General features: G+C 49.3%; 1 protein-coding gene across 1 annotated transcript in view; it reads left to right on the top strand.

Annotated features, from left to right (window-relative positions):
* Positions 1–24,109, top strand: part of CCDC40 (coiled-coil domain containing 40) — a 42,227-nt gene extending 18,118 nt beyond the window's left edge. Inside the window, 12 exon segments of the mRNA XM_032618088.1 lie at positions 1,155–1,276; positions 8,614–8,725; positions 8,727–8,880; positions 8,962–9,122; positions 13,344–13,589; positions 14,566–14,779; positions 15,200–15,369; positions 15,480–15,571; positions 16,992–17,112; positions 20,414–20,602; positions 22,138–22,296; positions 23,328–24,109. Of these exon segments, the coding sequence (XP_032473979.1) occupies positions 1,155–1,276; positions 8,614–8,725; positions 8,727–8,880; positions 8,962–9,122; positions 13,344–13,589; positions 14,566–14,779; positions 15,200–15,369; positions 15,480–15,571; positions 16,992–17,112; positions 20,414–20,602; positions 22,138–22,296; positions 23,328–23,573 (1,986 nt within the window). The 3' untranslated portion in view covers positions 23,574–24,109.
* The last annotated feature ends 328 nt before the right edge of the window (positions 24,110–24,437 follow it).

Here is a 24,437-nt window from a genome sequence, read left to right as displayed (position 1 = left end):
ATACTAAGTTACAAAACAATAATAGGATATGATTGCTTACACGCACACACACGCACACAAACACACACAAAACGCACACAGGAAGATAACACCAGGGTGTTAGAAATGGTAAACTCTAAGTTGTGGGATTATTTTTATTTTCTTTTTGCTTATTTCCATATTCTAATTTGAGTAGAATAAACACTTTTTTTAATGAGAAGTGTGTTTAAAACATTTAAAGACTGAATTCAGCCTCGAGTTTTGCATCTCAGCCTGTACCTTGGTCAGCAAGCCTTCGTCCGGCAGCCTTGGGGACTCGGGGGGCACCTGCCTCTGGCTGACCAGCCCCACAGAGCCCAGCCTGGGGAGGAGCCCAGTGGTTTTGGTACCTACTGCCTCGGCCGGGCACTGTTGGGCAGTGCACAACCTACTCCACGGCACAGAGCAACCTCCTCAGTTAATAACTTACCCAAATCTGGAAATGTCTCACCAGTCATGGTATAATTAATTCATACCACTTTATGCTCTATAATAATAATAATGAGTAGATGATTTTTTAAAGCCCTGACACCTGAGAGTGGGACCCCCAGGGGTGACGCCTCCTTTCACGTCCAGCTCCACCCTTTTATTGTACCTGTGAGTGTTCAAGGCCGCTCTGACTTCCTCCAGCATCTACCATGCACATCCAGCAAGAGCAGACTCTGCTGGGACTCAGCACCTCCACAAAGATGCTCGTGGCCCAATGGGGGTCTCACCCAAGCTCCCATTCAGTGCCCCTTCCGGGAATCAGCACGAGGCCAACTTGCTAACGGTGCAGTGATTCCACTGAAATGACCCATCAGGACATTCTGAGCACCACGCGACACAGCAATTGTGGTCGAGCTGAGAACGCGCTGGGCATACAGGCACCATCCCCTCTGATCCGACGGCCGCAGGATGTGGGTACTGTTACTGTTCCCGTGTCACAGCTGGGGCTCAAGGCTCAGGCAGGTGTTAGACAGGTCTTTAGAGCCATGTTTAATTTCACGTGTGTCCTGCTGATGCAGATAAAGAAAAGCATGGGTAACAGAGAAGGAAGATGATTCAGGAAGCTCGGGGCTCTCCGACATCCTTTTGGGGCTCTGAACTTAATGACATAAGACCAACATCCAAGTAACCTCAACTCTCCACTGCAGGCCTGCACGGAAATAGATGCCATCAACGTGGAGAAAAAGCGCATCCTGCAGCAGTGGGCCACCAGCCTGGTGGGCATGAAGCACCGCGACGAGGCTCACAAGACCATCCAAGAGGCACTCAGGTACAGGCGGCCCTTCTGGTTGCCATTGGCGGTGGGCCAGGTGGCTCAGGACCACAGGGGGGGTCTGGGCGAGCGGGGAGAGCTCGTGACAAGCGTGGGAATGCGGAGGTGGGTGCGGAGTGGACTCCACGCCCAGCTCCTCACAGGTGAGCACGGAGCGCCCATCCTCGGCTCTCCTGGGACAAAGGGGCGCACCTGCCCTTCGGCCCCAGCTTCCGTCCTGAAGCCACCCTTATTGTTCACCCAGATTTCAGTGTTTCTTAAATCCTTTCAAACTTTCCGTGGCACCAGGAGCAGCAACGCTTTCACGCTCAGATTTCCTGGGAGGATTAAGGAGAAACAGTGAGAGAGAGAGAAAGAAAAAGGGGTATTTATCTTGGGGAGATAAAGGTGTCCCTTTGATTTGCAGTTTCACCACCTGTGTGCAGAAACTTCATCCCTTCTCTATTGTTCTGCCAAGGGCTGAGTTCCAACCAAAATCCTGCTTTAATCTCCCTGAAAAGGGAAGGAAGAGGCCCCCCTCGCGTTCCCCTCTCACTTGTAGTGAGGGCTGGACGTGTAGCCTGGGCGGGGTGCTGGAGACAGAGGCTTCCAGACACAGCACTGCCTGAATTCCCCAAACCTCCAGGGTGCTTGGGGCCCAGATGTGGAAGCCGTTTCTGGAGGGAGCACATCATAGCTCGACTCAACCTCAGAAAAACAAAACCGGAGGGACTGATTGTTTTTACAAGTCATTTTACATGGGTAATGCTGGATTAAAAATACTCATTTCCTTCATTTCCCTGAGTCGATGAGAGAAAGCCAAAGGGAGAATCATGGAATTATCCCGGCAAAGTCCGGCTAAACATCTGCTTTCCCTTTAAACATGCCGGTGGAGGAACCGGGTGGGCTCAGGGCTGTGGGGTCGGGCTCCTCTCTACCCTGTCCCCTGGGGCTGCTGGCCTGCCCTCTCCCGCTGTGTCTGCCCCCTCAATGCTGCCCTGTGTTTGGTGCAGGAGAGGCCTTGGCCTGTGGGCAGCTTTTCCCTCCTGCCCAGCGTCGACCTTGAGTAAGGTTGAAGCTGGGAGTCTCATGGCCTGTGCCCCCCACAGGGACCCCCCCGTTGTCTAGCACTTCCTGTGTGTGTCTGGTGTGTGTGTGTGTGTGTGTGTGTGTGTGTGTGTGTGTGTGTGTGTAAGCAATCATATTCTATTATTGTGGGTCCCCGCCACACCGAGACTTGAAAGACAGCAGCTCCTACGGAATCTTCGTAGTTAGTGACAAAGTCGTATCAGGAGTGCGTCCCAACCACAGGTGGAGAATCACATTGAGGCTGCAGCAAACACTGAAAGTCATACGTTCAGAGCAGATGGGTCATTTCCACGTGAAACGTCTCAGAACAAGCCAGAGAATACATACTATACTGTGCTTAACTTGGGTTGGGGGGATACCCTGCCTAGAATGTACACCCTCTCAGGGATAGGGACACAGACAGGTCCCCTTGTGCCCTGGTATCTGCCTCTGTCATACTTCCTGACAGGATGCGTGTGGTACAGGCGGGGCTCAGCACCTCTGCTGGGTGTTAATTTGTCAGCTTCGCCTTGAGATCCTGTAACAGCTTCCCTCTTAATCCTCAGATGGATTGGGCCAAGCCTCAGACATATTCTAGATTCTACCAGTTCTTTTCGTTCTGTTTATTTTCCACTGGTGTCTGTTAATCAAGGACTCTTTTTAATCAACTTGTTAATTGAAGTACAGTTGATTTACAATGTTGTATTAATTTCTGCTGTACAGCAAAGTGCTTCAGTTTTACATATATAGGCATTTTTAAAATATTCTTTTCCATTAAGGTTTATCATAGGATATTGACTCTAGTTCCCTGTGCTCTACAGTAGGACCTTCTTGTTTATCCATCCTATATATAAAAACTTATATCTGCTAACCCCAACCTCCTACTCCATCCCTTCCCCAACCCCCTCCCCCTTGGCAACCACCAGTTTGTTCTCTATGAAGGACATTTTTAAAGAGTGTCTTTTTAATTTTATTATTTTTTAAATTCTTGGCCATACTTTGGGGCTTGCGGGATCTTAGTTCCCTGATCAAGGATTGGACCTGGGCCACAGCAGTGAAAGTGCCGAGTCCTGGACAACTGGACCGCCAGCGGATTCCTAAGTGTGTCTTTTTTAAAAATAATTTTTATCAAGGGTAAGTGATCACATTACAGGAAATCAGAGAAACAGAGATAAAGATTTAAAACGCACAGTCTTTCTCCTTTTGTGACAATGACAGTTGATTAACTAGCATTCTGGTGTCTTTTCCCCCATGCACGTTTTACTGAGTGTTCAGATTTGTGTCATAAAAATTGGATGTCTCATTGTTATTGTTATTGTCAAATCCTAGGTATTTATAAGGCTTCTACTTCCTAAAAAAGAAAGTGAGTAACTTTTAAAAGTTTGGTTTATCGAGGATAATTTATGTACAGATTTATTATGTAAATTATTAGTGTTATGTAAAAAGTTATCCTTTTTCAGAGCACAGTTCGGTTCAGCAAATGGACAGACGCAAGTAGCCATCATACACTCAAGATATCAGCTATTTCCTGCATCCCAGAAGTCAGTACCTCTTCCCACCTCCAGCCCCCAGCAAACTCTGATCTGCTTTCTGTTCCTATAGTTTGGTCATTTCTAGAATGTCATATAAACAGGATCACACAATATGTAGCTTTTCTTGTCTAGTTTTTTTTTCACTTTGCACAGTGCTTTGAGAGTCAGCCTGATGTTACAAGATCAGTTGCTGAGTAGTAGTCCCTCATGTGCATATATCAACATTTGGTTGTTTCCAGTTTGGAGGGTAGCATGACCAGAGCTGCTGTGAAATTGTGTGCAGGTCTTGGTATGGGAATGCAAAATGGAACAGGCCACTTTGGGAAACACTTTGGCAGCATTTGAGATCCCCAGCCATTCTCATCCTCACCAACACTTAATAGTGCCGTCATTTAAATTTTGGCCATTAGTAGATATGTTGTGGTGTCCTGTCGAGATTTTAATTTGCATCTTCCTAATGACCAATGATATTGAGCGTCTTTTCATGTGAGTATTTGCCATCCATATATCTTCTCTGATAAAAGGTGTCTTTTGCTCATTTTTAAAAATTGAAGTATAGTTGTTTACAATGTTTCAGGTATACAGCAAAGTGATTCAGATATATATATATATATATATATGTATGTATACTTTTGCATTATAGGTTATTACAAGGTATTGAATATAGTTCCCTGTGCTATTGTTTATCTATATATCTGTTAATCCCAAATTCCCAATGTATCTCTCTACCCCCTTTCGCTTTGGTAACCGTAAGTTTGTCTTCTATGTCTGTGAGTCTATTTCTGTTTTGTAAATAAGTTCATATGTATCATTTTTTTGGATTCCACATATAAGTGATATCATATATTTGTCTGCCTCTGACTGACTTACTTCACTTAGTATGATAATCTCTAGGTCCATCCATGTTGTTGCAAATGGCATTATTTCATTCTTTTCATGACTGAGTAATTGCATATATATGTGTGTGTGTGTATGTATGTATGTATATATATACACATACACACATACCACATCTTCTTTATCCATTCATCTGTTGATGGACATTTAGGTTGTTTCCATGTCTTGTCTATTGTAAATAGTGCTGCTATAAACACTGGGGTGCAGGAGTCTTTCCGAATTAGTTTTTGTCTTTTCTGGATATATGCCCAGGAGTGGGATTGCTGGATCATATGGTAACTCTATTTTTAGTTTTTTAAGGAACATCCGTACTGTTCTCCATAGTGGCTGCACCAATTTACATTCCTACCAACAGTGGAATGTAAATTTTTCTCCACACCCTCTCCATCATTTATTATTTGTAGACTTTTTGATGATGGCCGTTCTAACTGGTGTGAGGTGATACCTCATTGTAGTTTTGATTTGCATTTCTCTGATTATTAGTGATGTTGAGCATCTTTTCATGTGCCTGTTGGCCATCTGTATGTCTTCTTTGGAGAAATGTCTATTTAGATCTTCTGCCCATTTTTTGATTGGGTTGTTTGGTTTTTTTTATGTTGAGCTGTTTGAGCTGTTTGTATATATTGGAAATTAATCCCCTGTCAGTCACATCACTTGCAAATATTTCCTCCCAGTCTGTAGGTTGTCTTTTTGTTTTGTTTATGGTTTCCTTTGCTGTGAAAAATCTTTTAAGTTTAACTAGGTCCCATTTGTTTATTTTTGCTTATGTTTCCATTACTCTAGGAGATAGATCCAAAAAACTATTGCTGTAATTTATGTCAAAGAGTGTTCTGCCTATGTTTTCCTCTAGGATTTTTATAGTATCCAGTCTTACACTTAAGTCTTTAATCCATTTTGAGTTTATTTTTGCATATGGTGTTAGAGAATGTTCTAATTCATTCTTTTGCAAGTAGCTGTCCAGTTTTCCCAGCAATACTTATTGAAGAGAATGTCTATTCTCCATTGTATATTCTTGCCTCCTTTGTCATAGATTAATTGACCATAAGTATGTGGGTTTATTTCCGGGCTCTCTATTCTGTTCCATTGATCTATGTGTCTGTTTTATTGTGCCAGTACCATACTGTTTTGATTACTGTAGCTTTGTAGTGTAGTCTGAAGTCAGGGAATGTGATTCCTCCAACTCTGTTCTTCTTTCTTAAGATTGTTTTGGCTATTCAGGATATTTTGTGTTTTCATACAAATTTTAAAACTTTTGGTTCCAGTTCTGTGAAAAATGCCATTGGTGATTTGATAGGGATCACACTGAATGTGTAGATTGCTTTGGGTAGTATGGTCATTTTAACAATATTGATTCTTCCAATCCAAGAACATAGTATATCTTTCCATCTGTTTGTGTCATCTTCAATTTCTTTCATCAGTGTCCTTTAGTTTTCAGAGTACAGGTCTTTTGCCTTCTTAGGTAGGTTTATTCCAAGGTATTTTATTCTTTTGTTCATTTTTAAACTGAGTGGTTTATCTGATTATTGAGTTATGAGTTCTCATATGTTCTGGATACAAGTCCTTTACCAGATGTGTATTTTGAAAATATTTTTCTCCCAGGCTGGCTTGTAATTTCATTCTCTTAACGGTGTTTTTTGAAGAGCCAAAGTTTTAAATTTTGATGGATTCCAATTTATTAATTTTTTTCTTTCATAGTTCATGCTTTTTATGTCCTCTCTAAGAAATCTTTGCCTGACCTAGAGTCATAAAGATTTTCTCTATGTTTTCTGCTAAAGTGTGATAATTTTAGCTCTTCCATTTAGGTATATGATCTATTTCAAGTTAATTTTTTTTTTTTTTTTTTTGCGGTATACGGGCCTCTCACTGTTGTGGCCTTTCCCGTTGTGGAGCACAGGCTCCAGACATGCAGGCTCAGCGGCCATGGCTCACGGGCCCAGCCACTCCACGGTATATGGGATCTTCCCGGACTGGGGCACGAACCCGTGTCCCCTGCATTGGCAGGCAGACTCTCAACCACTGCACCACCAGGGAAGTCCTCAAGTTAATTTTATTATGGTCTGAGGTTCAGTCTTTTTTTGCATGTCCATCTCCAGTTGTCTTAGCACCCTTGGTGAAAAGACCATCCTTTCTCCACTGAAATACTGTGGCACCTTTGTCAGAAATCAGTCAATTGTGTGTATGTGTGTGTGTGTGTGTGTGTACACTCTCCATCCTGTTCCATTGATCTATTTGTCTATTTTTCACCAATACCACATTGTCTTCGTAAGTACAGCTTTATAGAAAGTCTTTAAATCAGATATTGGGAGTCTTTGTTCTTCTTTTACAAAATTATTTTGGCTATTCTAGGTCCTTTGGATTTCCATATGAATTTTAGAATTAGCTTGTCAATTTCTGGGGAAAAAATGCCTACTGGCATTGAGATTGGAAATGCATCGAGACTATAGAGCAGTTTGAGGAGAATTGGCACCTTAATATTAAATCTTCTGCTGCATGAACACAGCATATCTCTTCAGTATCTTTTTTTTTTTAATGTGTACAGGTGTTTATTGCTATACTGGTGAAATTGGGAAAAAGCAGAAAACTGGATAGAGCCTAAATGTATACCAATGAGATATTTAAAATACTATCTGGTCATTGAAAAGAATTAAGGCGATTTCTATGTACACTGATATTGAATATCTCTAAGATACAACAGAAGAAAAAGTAAGGTGCAGAATAGGATATACTAAGCTTCCACTTGTAATTTTTTAAGTGGAGAGAAATACGCAAACACCCACAAACATAATGTTTATATATGCATAAAATATATCTGGCAAGACATTTAAGAGACAGTAACAGGTTGCCGGGGGAAGAGAGTCCAAGGCCAGGAATAGATGTGAGAAAAATATGGAAGGTATTATTCTAGTTCAAGAAGAAAGTACTTTTTTGAATTTTTGAATAAAAACTTATTCAAAGGGTAAGATACCACAAGTAGAGAAAAGCATGCTTAAAGTACAGCAGGACAGCACAGAATGAAAGGGAAAAAATGTCTCACACACACAAATTCCAAATTCCATTATCCAGGATCTGCATTTTTTAACTTGACATTACTTATGGGTATTTCCATGACCAGTATGCTGAGGGGATTTGAAGAGACAGCCACGTGTATTCCTCCCAGCTACACCATTCACTGTGCGCCTCAAATGCTTTAAGCTTCGTGTTCACGAGTACAAAACTGAGATAACAGCATATCCTTTCCAAGGGTTATGGTCATGACTAAAGGAGATGGGCTGGCACCAACCACTCCCCACCCACAAGCACAAGGCAACAGTTTCCTGCCCTTTCCCCCTCCCATAATCACAATATTAGAAGAGTTTTAGACTTGGACTTGAGATAGGTAATCGTTCTTTTAACTTTTATTTTTATTTATTTTATTTTTGGCTGCACAGCATGCAGGATCCTAGTTCCCCAACTAGGGATCGAACCCATGACCCCTGCAGTGGAAGGATGGAACCCCAAGCACTGGACTGCCAGGGAAGTCCCGGGTAATAGTTCTAATACATTAGAAAATATTAGTCAAGATTTGAGTACTACTGGGACTTCCCTGGCAGTCCAGTGGTTAAGACTCCATGCTTCCACTGCAGGAGGTGTGGGTTGGATCTCTGGTCAGGGAACTAAGGTCCCACGTGCCGCGCAGTGTGGCCAAGAAATTAAAAATAAATAAATAATGTACGAAAGTCATAAAAAAAAAGATTCAACTACTATTAAAAGAGTTGGTTTCCTAATTCTTTCTCTCCACTCTGTGAGCTTCCTCTGAGCAGGGTACCACCATACACGTTGATGTTCCGATGTCCTAGCTTGCTCTTTCACTTTTGGCAGCGAATGCCAGCATCAAGTCAAGTCCATGGATGGCGAGCTCGAAGCCTATAAGAAATCCATCATAAAGGAGGAAGAAAAGAATGAGAAGCTGGCCAGTATCCTGAACCGGGCAGGAGACGGAAACCATCCTGATGCAGAAACTGACTTCGCAGTGCCTGGCCAAGGAGGAGGCCTTCCAGAATGAGTTCAACACCTACAGGCTCACCCTGCTGGACACGGAGGACGCACTGGGCAAGGCCCACATGGTATGGTCATGTCTCCCACCTGCAGGGCAAGCCTCCCCGACCTCCTTCACAGCACCCACCCTTTGGCTCTTTCTTTCCAGGAATACACGGCAACCATATGGCCAATTGCAGACTCTCCACCAGACCATCCAGCATGAGCTGGAGCTGGGGAGGAAGATGGATGCCTCCATCGTGGAGAAGCTGCAGGAGCACGTGACCTCCAACAAGATGACAAAGTACTTCCATCAGCTCATTCCTGAAGCTTCAGAAGGAAAGACCAACCTGGTATGCCACCTGCACACACCCGGGCCTCGAAAGGCAGGTGCCCCCAGGGAGAGCAGGCATTGGGGCGCCTCTCGTGGGGAACAGACCACATGTGCAGAATGGGTGGGAGCAAGGGGCACTCAGCATGTTCATTCACCTTTCATTTTTTTTCTAGTTGAAAAGAAATGCATTTTTATTGTAGGGAACCTAGAAGTACAAAAAGGCATAAGACAGCTGCAGTCCCACCATCCAGAGATAATCTCTTCTAAAATTGTGGTGTATTTCCTTCTGGAAATTTTTCTAAAACACACACGGTCATACTCATACACACAAAGACACACAGAAACATACGTGCATATGCACATCCCCATGTGCACAAACACTCGTTCCACACACACGCAACCATGCACACATTTGTGCAACATGTTCACATATATGAACACACGTGTGAAGACAACCTATGCATACACAACCCCTAGAGGACATAGGACTCTTACCTATATACCAGTTTTTAATCCCTCTAATCCATTCTACATTAATTTTAATGAAATATAACACAGAGAGAAAAGTGCACAAACAAATGTAGTTGGTCACGTGAATTTTTCACTATGTAGTGTTTTATTTTACATTATTGGCCGCATTCAACAATAACATTTTCCATGTAATATTCTTAGAAAAAGTACATGTTCACTTATGCAATCACATTTCATCTACAATGTGTGTGTTTTGTTCAACAGTTCTCTCATTAGACACACAGGTTGTTTCTAGGTTTTAAACTTTATAATAACTCAGCACTGAACATGCTTGCTCACACATCTTTGTCCACAGGTCTGAGGATAAATTGCTGCAGCAGAAAACCCTGGTCAAATTGGTAGGAGCGATTGTGGAGTTGCCCAAGCCTCTGCCTCCCAGGTGTGCCTGGAGATCCTGAGTGAATATGATTGGCCCACCTGGCCTGGGGACCCCACCCCTACCCCTTTCATGAGCTCTCTCTTGCTCCCCCAGGGGTCTTGCTTTTCTCTGAGTGGGGGTCCCTGTGTTCTTAGAAAAGCAATTTGTTACTTAAATAATTTCTTCTTTGGCTTCTTCCTGTGAGGTGACCCCCTGCCTCGGGGCTGCTGTCTACTTGACTAGCAGCCTGAAGCACCTCACCCCTCCCAGACACCTGGGAGGAGACCAGCTCGCTCCCGGCCTGGTGTGCTAAGGAACTGGAGAGGACAGGGCTGGAACCAAGACCGCCCCTGCCTGGATCTCCTTGAGATGCCCTAGCTGACGCTGGTGGAGTACTTCCAGTTCTTATTCTTGGGAAGTGGGGGCAAGACTACCTGCTGGGAGCAAAAATGGGGGGGCAGTGTGTACTGGAGAAGCTATGGAGTGTGGTGGGTGTGAAGTAAACCTGCCCAGCCCTGGCTGCAGCACCACAGAGGCCGGTCCCACCGGCCCCCAGGTGTCCCTCTTCCCCAGCCACCCACGTAGGCGGCACATGTACTACCACTAATGCCCACAGGAGGGGCAATAAGGAGGTCCAGGTCCAGCATTTGTTGCAACAATTGGTGGGCAGCAGGTGTACTACCACCCGTGTCCACAGGAGGGCAGTAGAGAGTCCTGGGTCAGCGTTTGTTGCAAATTGGTGGGTGGCACATGTCCTACCACCCATGTCCACAGGAAGGCAACAAGGAGTCCAGGTCCAGCATTTGTTGCAACAGTTGGTGGGCCAGCAGGTGTACTACCACCCATGTCCACAGGAGAGGCAGTAGAGAGTCCTGGGCCAAGTGTTCATTGAAACTATTGGTGGGCGGCATGTGTACTACCACCGATGTCCACAGGAGGGCAGTAAAGTCCTGGTCCAGCATCTGTTGCAACAATTGGTGGGCAGCAGGTGTACTACCACCCGTGTCCACAGGAGGGCAGTAAAGAGTCCTGGGTCAGCGTTTGTTGCAATTGGTGGGTGGCACATGTCCTACCACCCATGTCCACAGGAGGGCAACAAGGAGTCCAGGTCCAGCATTTGTTGCAACAGTTGGTGGGCAGCAGGTGTACTACCACCCATGTCCACAGGAGAGCAGTAGAGAGTCCTGGGCCAGTGTTCATTGAAACAATTGGTGGGCAGCAGGTGTACTACCACCCGTGTCCACAGGAGGGCAGTAAAGAGTCCTGGGTCAGCGTTTGTTGCAATTGGCGGGTGGCACATGTCCTACCACCCATGTCCACAGGAGGGCAATAAGGAGTCCTAGTCCGGCATTTGTTGCAACAGTTGGTGGACAGCAGGTGTACCACCACCCATGTCCACAGGAGGGCAGTAAAGAGTCCTGGGCCAGCATTTGTTGCAACAATTGGTGAGCAGCCCGTGTACTACCACCCGTGTCCACAGGAGGGCAGTAAAGAGTCCTCGGCCAGCATTTGTTACAACAATTGGTGGGCAGCCCATGTACTACCACCCATGTCCACAGGAGGGCAGTAAAGGGTCCTGGGCCAGCATTTGTTGCAACAATAGCCAGCAGATGCAAGTCCAGCTCTGGAAAGGGGGCACTTTTCCCAAACTGCTCATTACACCCCATGGGCTGGTGGCAGACAGGGTGGGCATATCTGGGACAAGGAGCAGAGATTGTGGAGGGACAGAATCATACGCAGCTGGGTCCAGAGGGAGGGCAGGCACAGGTGAACCATGGGGCCTACACAGTTAGTTCAGGAGCAAGTACTGATGTCCCAGGAGGAGGCCAGGGTGGTCTCAACAAAGGGGACAAACAGCCCCAGGGGACTGAGGGGAGGTCGGGGTGCTCTGGTTGGCCTGGTTGGTGGCTGAAAGGGGACTTAGGAGCTGAAGCCCTTCCAGGGTGGCTAGCACTGGGGTAGAGAGGAAGGCAGGGCCCCTGTGAAGACCCAGTGACCTTGGATGGTCTTGGCAAAGAAAGGGACGGGTGGATAGCCAGAGCTCAGAGGGGCCAGAGGGACCAAGGTGTGACCGCAAGGAGCTGGGTGACTTGAGATGCTGGCAGGGTCTGGCTTTAAACCTAGGAATGTTCTGGAAAGCCATGAACGATGGCTGGTCAGAGAGTGCATGTGTGACAGAGCCAGCTGGGGTCGTGTGGGGAGGGGCAGAGATGACCCTGGGAGACCAGGAGTTGATGGGAGCCACAGGCTGGTAGAGAGCTGAGGATTTTCGTGGGCAGGAACTAGTGGGCAGCCAACGGCGAGGGGCTGGCTAGCAAGGTCAAGGCAGAGCCACAGCTCGGGGCAAGGGCCCCTGATCCCAAAGTGAGCCCGAGCTGCCTCCCTCCCTGATTCTCACAAGTATCCTTATGATCCACCCTCCATGGTAGGAAAGAGTGGAGCAAATCTGTCTTCGGAAGCCAACAGAGGAGGCAGGGTGGGCTGGCCCAGCCTTCAGGACAGTGGCAGCCCCGCAGAGCCCTGGGCACTTCTGCCCCGGGCTGAAGCTCCCACCCCCAGAACCAAGGTTGGCGAGAGCCCCAGTAAAGTACAATCTGTTCTCTTAAGGACTGTGTCCAGCTTTTCCAGTGAAATGTAAGGACATTTGTCCCATCAAATAGAAATTAGAAGTTGGTGTTTGTCACAGCATCATTTAGAGTTGGAATGTTGATAAGAGATTGACAAGCTCAAAGAAGGCAGGCATCTTGGTATTCCTCACCAAAACACATGAGCTGTCAAGAGCAGTGCCCCATGATCATTGTGGAACAGATGACATTCCCAGGGACAGCTGTGACTTGCTTCCTAATCTCTGTTACAAATATGACCGAGTATTACACAGCCATTAAAAATGACATGACTTGAAAGTTGTCAAATTGCAAAGTGGCTTACAAACCTATATGTAGAGTGTGATCCTGTTTTTCTTTTGGTGGGGGGCCAAAGGGGTTTATATACAAAGTCAGGAAGGCAGGATAGATTCTAAATAGTGATGCTGGCTAACTGTGTGGCAGATTTATGGGTGATCATCTGTATTTTCACATTTCCCCATTTCAATGCACGTTACTGTTTGTTTGATAAGAAGAGACAATAATGTTAGCTTTCTTTTTCTGTGAGAAATCATTAGGGTTCCAACAAGTAGGTCCTTTGACAGGTCATGAGGTGGAGAGAAAGCCAACATCCTCCTCTCCTGATTATCTTTTGGAATTTCTCCAGATGAATACCTGGATGATCAAGGAAACAAGAAGCCAACCAGCTCATTTGGAGCCTCCCAGAGAGAGAAAAAAAGTTCAGACATGTTTCCTTCTGCTAATTCAGGTGACACATCATTCCAAAATTGACGGTGACATTGCTCAGACCACCCTGGACATCACGAACACCAGCTGCAGGCTGGACACGCATCAGAAGACACTGGCTGAGCTGGACAAGGAAGTGAAAAAAGTCAACGACCTCATCGCAAACAGTGAAAATGAAATCTCCAGGCGCACAATCCTGATTGAGAGAAAGCAAGGCCTCATCAACTTTTTGAACAAGCAGCTGGAGCAGATGATTTCTGAACTCGGGGTAAGACCCCAGGGCCGGGAGAGGCTGCTCAGGTTGATAATCCATGCCTGGCCATTTCAGGAACTTCTTATTTCAGAAACGAACTCACGTAGGACACACGCGTTCCTGTCCCCGCCAATCATACAGGTGAAGCACGCGTGTCTGTGCCAAGTGCTCTGACTCAGGGCTGTCTGCAGACCTTCTCTGTTGGGCCAGATAGTCAGTATTTCAGGTGTTACAGGCCAGATGGTCTCTGTTGCAATCCCCCACCCCAGCGACTGTGAGGAGGCACAGGCAGTACGTAAACAGACGGGTGTGGCCGTGTGCAGTAAAACCTTACTTAGGGCCCCTGAAGTTTGAATTCCATATAACTTCCACCTGGCACAAAATTCTCTTCTGATTTTTTGTGCGGCCCACGGGCTATACGAAGATAGGCAGCAGGCGGGATCTCAGCCGCTGACTGCAGCTCTAAGTGAAGTGGTCTGATGAGTCTGGGGCTTGAAGTCCTGCAGGTTTTCCAGGTATCGCTGACCTGAGGAACCCACCAACAGCTTCAAGTCCCAGAACGGGATGAGCAGCTGGGGGCGCATTCTTAGGTAGACCTCGACACCAGAGTGCGGTCTCAGAGCTGCAACCTGCGTGGATTCCAAGGGAGTAAAGACCCTAACCCATGACAGTGTGCTGTTAAAAGACAATTTGCAAAGCCCCTTTGGGTGACAGAGGCCCTGCTGCCCCTGCCCCAAGACTGGGGCATGGTGGGGCCCGGCCAGTGGAGGGAGGGGAAGGGGTCACAGACCCCCAGACCCATATCTCCCACAGCAGGTCAGTCCATATGGCCTGGGCCCTCAGGGGAAGGGACCCAATGACAGGGTCCCTGGTTCCTCTGAGTAAAGACCCCCTACTCGTCGTACAGATACATGATCTCAGGGGTCCCCACCCTCGGCAGCCTACCCAGATTTAGAGGCTCATTCTTCTTTCTGGTGAACATCACTTTCAGGGGGAAGAAGTGGGGCCCCTGGAGCTGGAGATCAAGAGGCTGACCAAGCTGATCGAGGAGCAAAACGCCGGCGTGACGCAGGCCCAGGTGACCTGGCTCCGGCTGCAGCAGGAGATGGTGACGGCCACGCAGGGGCGCGAGGAACACCTGGCCTCCCTGGACATGTCCAAGAAGGAGATCCACATCCTGGAGCAGAAGAAACTACGGATAGAAAGTGAGCTGCCCTGCCCAGCCCCCCTCCACAGCACCTGCTGTGGTGTCCCGGTCCCACCTGGTCCCACCTGGTCAGCCCAGCCCTGCAGCCCCACAGGAAGTGCTGTCCGGTGTCCAGGGCCCACTCGGCCTGAACACATCATGCCCATTTCTTCCCGGAGGTCCTGCCGCCTGCTTGTCCTGCCCTTGGGCCACCCAAACCCCCCTGTTGGTGGTCAGGGTCGTTGCTTTCCGGCCCTGCCCCTGAGCTTGGCTGGTCTTTCCTAGGGGCTTGGTGTCTGAGCGCCAACCCTGTCCCCTTCGGCCTCCTCTGGCTGGGCGGGGGTGCCCGAAGGTCGGCGGGGCCGGGGGGCGCTCTGGGCACAGACCCGGATCACAGCCCCCAGGGGCCACCCCCGACCCCCGGCCGCCTTCCCCGCAGACAAGATCGACCAGGAGAAGAAAGAGCAGAAGCAGATCGAGCGGCACATGAGGGACCTGGACAATGACCTGAAGAAGCTCAACGTGCTGGTGAACCAGAACCGATGCACCTCCGAGGAGCTGCAGCAGGGCAACCTGGCCACCGAGGGCGAGTTCGTGCGTGCGCTCAAGGTGGGCTCCCCCTTGAGCTCCCGCCCGTGGTGGGCAGGCAGGGGGCGAGGCGGGGGAACAGGTGTGCGCCCGCCCTCAGCCCCACCCTCAGCCGCCCCCTCCCCATGCAGGCCTCGGAGCGAGAGACCATCGAAATGCAGGAGAAGCTGAACGAGCTCAGGGAGGAGAAGGCGGCCGTGCTCAACAGCCTGGTGGAGGCGGAGTGAGTGCCGGGCACGTCCCGTCCCAGGGTTGCTGCCCCGTGGAGCCGTGGGAGGCCACCGTCCACGTAAACCGGCCCAGGGGGTGGGGGCGGCTCTGGAACCCGAGGGGGATCCTGGAGAAGAGTGGGGTTCTTGTCTCCTGAGCTCGGGGCAGCCCTCCCACCAAACCCATGATCGTGGTGGCTGGAAATAGAGTGGCTTCCTTTGGGACAGACTTTTTAAAAACTGTATGATCTTTCTGGTGCCTGATTGTAAGAGTAATCCAGACCCAACGGTAAGCATTTTAAACTGTAACAGTGTGTGCAGAGTAGAAAGGAGACTCACACTTAATCCAACCCTCTTCCTTTACCATTTTCTCTGTGTATTTCTTTCGTTTTTTTCTTAACAAAAATGAGATTGCTCTCTATGTCCCCCTTTGAAGTAACCTTATATTTTTCTGTGATGTCCTTCCTCATCGGGGCACGTAGATCTGTATCTCCAGTTGCAAAAGGGCTCTTGAGCAGGCACTGTATGCGTGCACCCTGATTGGTGCCATGTGATTGCCAAGGGGCTGAGTGGCAAAGGGATCATCCCCTCCCTGTGGTTTGACAGAATCTACACATAACACCACCTGGAGCTTGCAGAGGATCTTAGTCCCTCCAGGCTGCTACAATGGAACACCACAGACTGGGGCTTATAAACAATAAACAGGGATTTATTGCTCACAGCTCTGGAGGCTGGAAGTCCGAGATCAGGGTGCCTATATGGTCGGGTGAGGGCTCTCTTCTGGGTTGCAGACTCCTTGCTGTGTCCTCACAGGGTGGCAGGAGAGGGGGAGATCTGTGGGGTTTCTTTTATGAGGGCACTAATCCCATTCATGGGGGTTCCACCCTTATGACCTCATCACCATCCCAAGACTTGGCATAAGGATTCCAACGTGTGGATTTGGGGGTGGGGGGACACAAACATTCAGACCACAGTGGGTGGGGGGGCATGTGTCTTTGCTAACATTTTAATAGCTTTCAGGCTGTTGGTCTATCTAGGCTTTTGACTTCTTCTTATATCAAATTCTGTCACTTATATTTGCTTTTCTCAGTTTCTCCTAAAGTTACATATCTGTTTTCTCCTCTGCCCCAGCCCCCTGCCCCGGCCCCCAAGTGAGGGTGGTGGGCACTGGGGTTGAGTTCACCTTCTGGTACCAGAATGGTAACATTTGTTTCTATTTAAACCCTTGCCTGGCTGCCTACAAATTAACCAGGCCACCTACTAGGTGAGGGCGCCCCTCATGGACGGGAAGGCGAGGGTCTCCCGTAGCCCATTACAGACATTGCTCCTTGTGCTCGGTGCCCACCCCAAGCACAGCACGCAGCGCTCACCAAAGCATCAGAAAGAAAGCCCCTTCGTTCTCCAGCTCTTACACTGCCTCTCCTTCCCTTAAAGACACCAGATCATGCTTTGGGACAAAAAAATCCAACTGGCAAAAGAGATGCGCGCCTCAGTGGATTCCGAGACGGGCCAGACAGAGATCCGGGCCATGAAGGCCGAGATCCACAGGATGAAGGTGGGTGGGAGGAGGGAGGTGTGGGGAGCTTGGGAGCTCGGGGTCCTGGGAGGAAACCACTCCAGCACAGCGGCCTGCAGCCCAAGCACAAGGAAACTTGCTGTTCCCTTTGCTGACCTCCTGTGTCAGGGCCTGTCCAATTCTTGTTCTAACTGCACCGAAATGGTTACAGGACACACAGCTGTCTGCACAATATTCATGAACTATTTTACCCTCACTCTGTACAAGCAATGCACTCCAGTATTTTTAAACGCTGGCTGTGACCTCCCCCCCTCACCAATCTCACGACGCATTTGTGAGATGTATCCCACTGTTGGACCAGAAAGACTTTCACTCAGTAACAGGATTCAAGGAACACACCCACCTTTTCCTTCCGAGCCATGTTTTCTCTCTACTGTCATCTTTAGCTGGATTTCATTCCCTTTTGAAAAGGCTGGTAATTAAATCACAGGCTGTCACTGAGCCAAAGGTTCAGGGCCTTAAGGATACAAATGAGAGCAGGTAATAAAAACAAATGTGACATCACTTTTATAATTACGTGGTTAATAATAACCCCGCTAGCTGTTGAGTCCAGAGGAATTCTGATCAAATGCATCTACTGCTGATAAGTTTTAGAAAACCACTCCATTTAACTGACTTTTCAAACCGCAGAAGTGGCAGCAAGTCAAACCCTCCACCACAGAGCTTACAGCCACACAGGCACGCACACACACACACACACACACACGGACGGACGGGACTACCGCCCCCTTGCCCCCCAGTTGTGGTTTTGTTTTTTTTTTTTTTTTTTTTTTTTTTGCGGTTTGCGGGCCTCTCCCGTTGGGGAGCGCAGGCTCAGCGGCCATGGCTCACGGGCCCAGCCGCTCCGCGGCATGTGGGATCTTCCCGGACCGGGACACAAACCCGTGTCCCCTGCATCGGCAGGCGGACTCTCAACCACTGCGCCACCAGGGAAGCCCTGTGGTTTTGTTTTGTTTTGTTTTCCGTAACAAAAATAGTACATATAATTCAGCAACTTATTTTTTAAAAAATAATCCAGACATTATCTTTCTTTAACAGTTGCAGAATATACTATGGATATAACATAATTTAATGAAACATTCCTAGGTTGATGTGAAGATTCAGAATGTTTCCAGTTTGTTGTTTTGTCACTAAAACAATTGTTACAATGATATCCTTGTGGAAATCAGTGACCATATTTGTTTTCATGAGTCTGTTTCTGGGCTCTGCTGTGTCCACTGATCCAAGAGCCCAAATCCACACGGTCTTGATTTCTGTGGCTCTGTCCAATGTGATTTCTCCAGCATTGTTCTTTTTTACAAAATTGTCCATTCAATATCTTTTTCCTTTCCAAAAACATTGACAATCAGCCTGTCAATTTCTACAAAAGTTCCTGCGTGGATCATGGTTGGGATTTGAGGCTACAGATCAGTTTAGAGAGAATTGACACCTTAGCATTGCTGAGTTTTCCAGTCCATGAGCAGGTGTATCTGTCTCCCCATTTACTTGGTCTTGTTTGATTTCCCTTGTTAGTGTTTTTATCTTCGGCATTCGGGTTTTGCATATGTTTTGTTAGATTTATACCTAAGTGTTTCGTGTTTTCTGGTGCTGTTGTAAATGGTACTTTCTAAAAATTTCAAATTCCAGTTTCTCATTGTTAAGGTACAGAAATACAATGGACTTCTTTTTTGTGTGTGTGGTACGCAGGCCTCTCACTGTTGTGGCCTCTCCCGTTGCGGAGCACAGGCTCTGGACGCACAGGCTCAGCGGCCATGGCTCATGGGCGCAGCTGCTCCACGGCATGTGGGATCGTCCCGGACCGGGGCACGAACCCGTGTCCCCTGCATTGACAGGCGGACTCTCAACCACTGTGCCACCAGGGAGGCCCCTACAACGGACTTTTTTTCATTGACTTTGTTCCTGTGATTTTGCTAAACTCACTCATTTGTTTCTCCGTCTATAATATTTGACAACCCACTGCATGAAAAGGGGTTTCTCAGTGGATTTGCGTTGCTGGTTTACACGTGGGGGATTGAGCACACGCGTGTGCCGGTGTGTACATTTATGTGTGTGTTTTGGCGTTTCCTCCTTGGGAGGCTGCCTGTTTATATCTTTGCCTGATTTTCCTGTTTCTTATTTCTTAGCAATTTTTAGGACCTCCTTGTATATTGGGGTTAATAACCCCTGTCTTTAATACCTATTCTAAACGTTACCTCTGGTCTACTGCTTGCCTTTACACATTTTTTTTTATGGTCTCTTTCAGCTCAGAATGTGTTTAGTGTTTAGTTGTGTATCTGTCTTTTCCTGTATGGCTCCTGGGTCTCCGGTACTGTTAAGAAGGTTCCCCAGCTTGAGGTTACACAAACAGATTCCTGAGCTTTGTCAATTGTTTGCACATACTTAGATCTTGAATCCACCTGGAATTTATTTGGGGATATGTTGTGAATAGGGGTCCATCTGTATTTTCCCTCTGCTGGGGAGTGAGTTATGCCAGCAGCATGTATCAGATGATCTGTGCTTCTCTCACTGATTTGAACGGCCACGTTGATCACATGGATGGAGATGAGGATGCCATCCTTGTCCTGCATCTCTGCTCTGCTGTGACAGTTATTTTGACGGGCTCGTGCCAGCACAGAGCATTTGGTTACTGTCACCCTTGCTCTGTTTTAACCTCGTGGGCTAGGCCTCCCACCATCACTCCTAACTTAACTTGGGGATTCCTGCCTGTCTGTCCTTTTGTTATTTTGAATCAACTTTATTGAGGAGTAATTTACATGCAGTAACATGAACTTATTTTAAATGTCCAGTGCACACGTATGCAGCCACCACCCCATGGAGACGCAGAGCACGTCCACCCCTGCAGAAAGCTCCCTGGCGCCCCTCGCAGCCCAGCTCCCACCACGACCCAGCCCCCAGCCCCAGGCCCTATAGGCCCTACACACCACCATCTCACAAAACCATGGTGCGTTTTTCCTAATGAGGAAATTAAACTTGGTGTAATATGGTTAACCAAACTACAGATCCTAACCAGAGTTCACCGTTCTTTTTGGCTAATGTCCGTCTTCTGCTCCAGGACTCAACCCTGAGCCACATCTAGTCCTCATGTCGCCCCACCTGCCCCGGTCTCTGACGGTTTCTCAGTGTTGCCCTGTTTGCCTGGTGTTCTTTACATGGACCTTAAATCACTCTGACCAGCTGACTAAGCCCCCAGGTTCCTTTCTCCCCTGGGGACATCACCCCTGTGGGTTCCCTGATGGTTCAGTTGGATGTGGTGGGAGGTCCCCCTGCTCTGTGCGCCCAGGTCAAGCACGGCCAACTGCTGAAGCAGCAGGAGAAGATGATCCAGGACATGGAGCTGGCTGTCGCACGCAGAGAGACCATCTCCACTCGGGCCGAGGGGCAGTGCAAGATGGACAAGAAGCTGCTCACCCGCACAGACTTCCACTGCAAGCAGACCGAGCTGAGACGGAAGATCAGGGACATTCACAAGGTAGGGGAGCCGAGCGACTGGGAAGGGACCACGCTGCGGACCACCTGTCCACAGGTGGTCAGCCTGTGTCACCAGCCCCGCTGGCAGGCGTGCAGGCATCACTGGCCAGGGCCATATTTCTGATGTACTTTCCCCAGCTTGGGCTGCGATTTCACTCTGTCCTTCCTGCCTGCTTCTCGGCCGGTCCCTCCCTGCCCCACCTGCCTCACCGCCTCTTCTTCTGCCCCTCATTCCCAGAGCTATGGTCACAGCTGCTGTGTCAGGGCTGTTTTAGGAGACAGAGAAGTGACAGTGGGGGCTGGGGGTGATGGGAGGAGCTCGGGTGCAGAATCAGACAAGCTGCTTTCTTCTGTGCTGGGGACAAAAGCCTGAGCCTCACACCCCACGTGCTGGTTCTGGGTCAAGATACAGTGGGTGTCAGGTCAGTAGGTGCTTCCCGAGTGCCCCTAACGTCCTGCTCTGATAGGGGCTTTCTTTGGGAGTTTGTCTTGGGTTTAACAGAAGATCTATATAGGGAGGGTGCAGCTCAGGACTGGAGGCGGCCCTATTTCTGCCCCTTTCTGCCTAACAGAAATGGCATCAGGGAAGTATGGAGTGCTGGTGAAGGGCACGAGTCCCTGTGTCACTGACCCCAAGTGGGTGGTGGGGATGGGCCAGCGGGTACGTGGAGGGCACCCACTCGAGCCCATGTCCCCGTCCACCAGTCCACATCGACTGAGCATGTGATGTGTGCCTTGCCCTGAGACGGGACCAGCTGTATGGCCCAAGTGCCCCCGCCTTTTGTGATCACCAGGCTGGGCTGTGGGCTCAGACTTCCCTCAGCCCCTGCTGACCAGCTGTGTGGCCTCAGTGCGTATAGAAACCTTCCACGCCTGACTTTCCTCGTCTGCCAGTGGAGATAGGAGCAGTGGCCCCTCCCTGAGAGGCGAGGGTTACATGAGACAGAAAGCGGCCTCGGAGCCCCACCGTGGGTCCCAGCCCCTCCGTGGGTCCCAGCCCTGCTCTTCCACTCATGGCTCAGGCACGTTGTCTGACCTCTCTGTGCCTCTGTTTACTGACCTGTGAAATGGGTCCTCACCTCATGGCATCACCCAGAGGACTGAATGGAGAATGTTGGAATAGCCCCTGTAGGGGGAGTCCTGTATGAGGGAAGGTAGCTGAAAATGACAGACTTGATCCCAACTGCTCATTTGGATGTTACTGGAGGCGCAGAGGGGCCTTTTCCGGGCCTGGTTTGTGCATTTCTCTGCCACGTTGGCCACTCCTGGCGTCCATCCCTCTCAACACCTCGTGGCTCCCCAGGGGCCTCCTCTGCCCAGCTTGGTGACGGACTCCTCTCCGCCCCACCCCACAGAGGGTCTGGCCAGGGATCCCTTGCTGGCCTCCCCACCCCCAATACTCTCCTGCACCCCTTTTTTGGGAATCCTCCTGGATCATGTGCATAGAGGGTCCTGGGGTCCTCCCAGCCTGACTCTGCTCTGTCGGCTGAGTAACCGGTGGGCAGGGTCCCAGGATGCTCCTGTCTAACCCCCCAGGCCACCGAGGAGTGCACCCAAACCATCCTAGAACTGGAAGAAACTCAAAAATCCGTGAGCGACTCCCTCCTGGAGAAACAGGAGCAGCTGTCAAGGATGCAGGCCAAGGCCGACGAGCTCGAAGCTGACCTGTACCAGCTGGCAGCCCTCAAGCGACAGGTGCACAAGTCCCCAGGGCCACCAGGGCCACAGGAACCCAGCAGCAAGGCCCGTTCCGGCCCAGCTAAGCCCAGGCTGATCACAGCTGAGGTGCTGTCATCCACCTCATGTTTCCCATGAAGTCTCCATGGGCCAGCACTGGTCCTGGGTGCCAGGGCAGCAGACTAGAATAGAGGGCGCCCTTCTGAGGGCGGGAGGGCAGGTGAGAAACAAAACGAATAAGAAAAAAGATACCATATATCTGATGGTGATATAGATACTCCGGAGAAACAGGGGGCAGAGAAGGAGCATCGGGTGGGTGGGGGCTGCACTTGTAAGTAGGGTGGTCTGAGACGGCCACACAGGGGAAGCGACACTGGAGTCAAGACTTGCAGGGAGCGAGGGAGTGAGCACCCCCAGGTACAGCAGGAGCTGGAGACTGCTGGGGCCCCTGGGCTTGCACCGCTGGGGGGTGCACCACCATGGCCAGGGGCTTCTCCCTCAGGGAGGGGGTTGGGGGGGAGGAGTAACTTGGGGTTATCGGGATCGCTCGGCTCTCATGTTGAGTGTGGAATGGGAGGGCCAAGAGTGGACACGGGAACCTGTTTGAGGCCATGATGGTACTTAAGGAGGATGGGGACGCACGGAACACAGCACGGAACGCGGGTAGCCTGGGGCTAGTGCGAAGCCGTCAGATTCTGCGGATAATTTCAAAGTCGCCTCAGTGGGATTTCCTGCTGGATTGGATGTGGTGGTGTGAGCAGAAGAGAGGGGTCAAGCAGGGCTGCAGGGTTCGGGGCCTGACCAGCTGAGATGGGAGTGGTGGGCGCCGGGCCTGGCCCCTGGCAGGTTGGATGGCGGGGGGCGGGGGTCCAGGCTCCACCCCGTGCATGTCAGCCTCTTTGCCTGGAGCTGGAGACTCAGCACCCTCAGCTGTTCATTCCTGCAAAGTTCTCCTCTGGCACGTCCTTGAGTTGGAGCTCGTGCCAGCCCAGAGGGTGTCCTCTCTTTAACGTGCGTAGCCTGACACGGGGTCTCTTGTCCCACCCAAGAACCTTTCCACGCTCGTGGCCCTGCAGTCACGCCTCAAGCACCTGCAGGCCGTGAAGGACGGGCGCTACATCTTCCTGCTCCGCGATAAGCAGTCACTGCTGGCAGAGCTCAAGCGGCTGGATGACCGCCTGGCCAGCATCAGCAGCATCCTCCACCACGTGAAGGACGAGCACCCCCAGTTCCAGGAGGCCCTGCTCAAGGTCAGCCGGTCCATCAGCAACAGGCTGGAGTCATCCGGGCCCTAGAGCGCCCACCCCAAGGAGGAGATCAGTTTTGTGCATCATCAGGGGCTTCAAATCTTTCTACCCTCAGAGACACCAGTTAAGAGAAACAGGCCAGCATTGTAGGAATGTTTTTTTTTTAGCCACCCAGCAGTTTAAACCAAGTCAAATGTCAGCGTTTCCAGTTGCATTTCTGTGAGTCTTCCGCTTGCAAAGGCAGTGTCAGTGAACACGAACCCATATTCCCACATTGGGCTTACTCCTCCAAGTAAAATTGGAAACCCAGGTCTCTGCTCCTGCCCCCACTCCCAGCTTGGGTTAAATCCAGATTCCCAGCTTACATGAGCAAGTCCAGGGGGACCCTGGCTGCATCTGGAAGCCTAATGCCTGAGATAAGACCACACAGGTGCGTGAACACAGACCTCCTTGTCTGCCCACTCGTCCTGCCCTCTCCTCCAGCCAGGGCTCCTCCCCCCACACTCTGATTCCTGAGCCCCTGCTACCTATGCCTTCTCTGCAGTCTAAAGGGAAAATGTTCTACAAAGTAAGTTTAAACTTTCAGCAGAAAAATAAAACTATTTTTCTGAATATGAGAGAAAATCGTATTTATTCTAAAACATTTCAGAAATGCAAAACCCACAAAGAAGCGAGGAGGCCCTCAATCCTGCTCTGACACCGCTGCACCGGGCTTTCCGTGCCTGGTTCCACCTGACAAGGCCACAGGGTCCAGCTTCTGTATGTCATTTTGGAAAGCTTTCTCCTTTTTTTTTTTCCTTTTAATTTTTATTGGAGTATAATTGCCTTACGATGTTGTGTTAGTTTCTTGCTGTACAAGCTTGCCCCTCTTTTTTTTTTTTTAAGCTTGCTCGCCTTAACATGAGACTTTGT

The sequence above is a fragment of the Phocoena sinus genome, chromosome 20, assembly GCF_008692025.1.
Source record: "Phocoena sinus isolate mPhoSin1 chromosome 20, mPhoSin1.pri, whole genome shotgun sequence".
Lineage (NCBI taxonomy): Eukaryota > Metazoa > Chordata > Mammalia > Artiodactyla > Phocoenidae > Phocoena > Phocoena sinus.
This window is presented reverse-complemented; position numbering and strand designations above follow the sequence as displayed.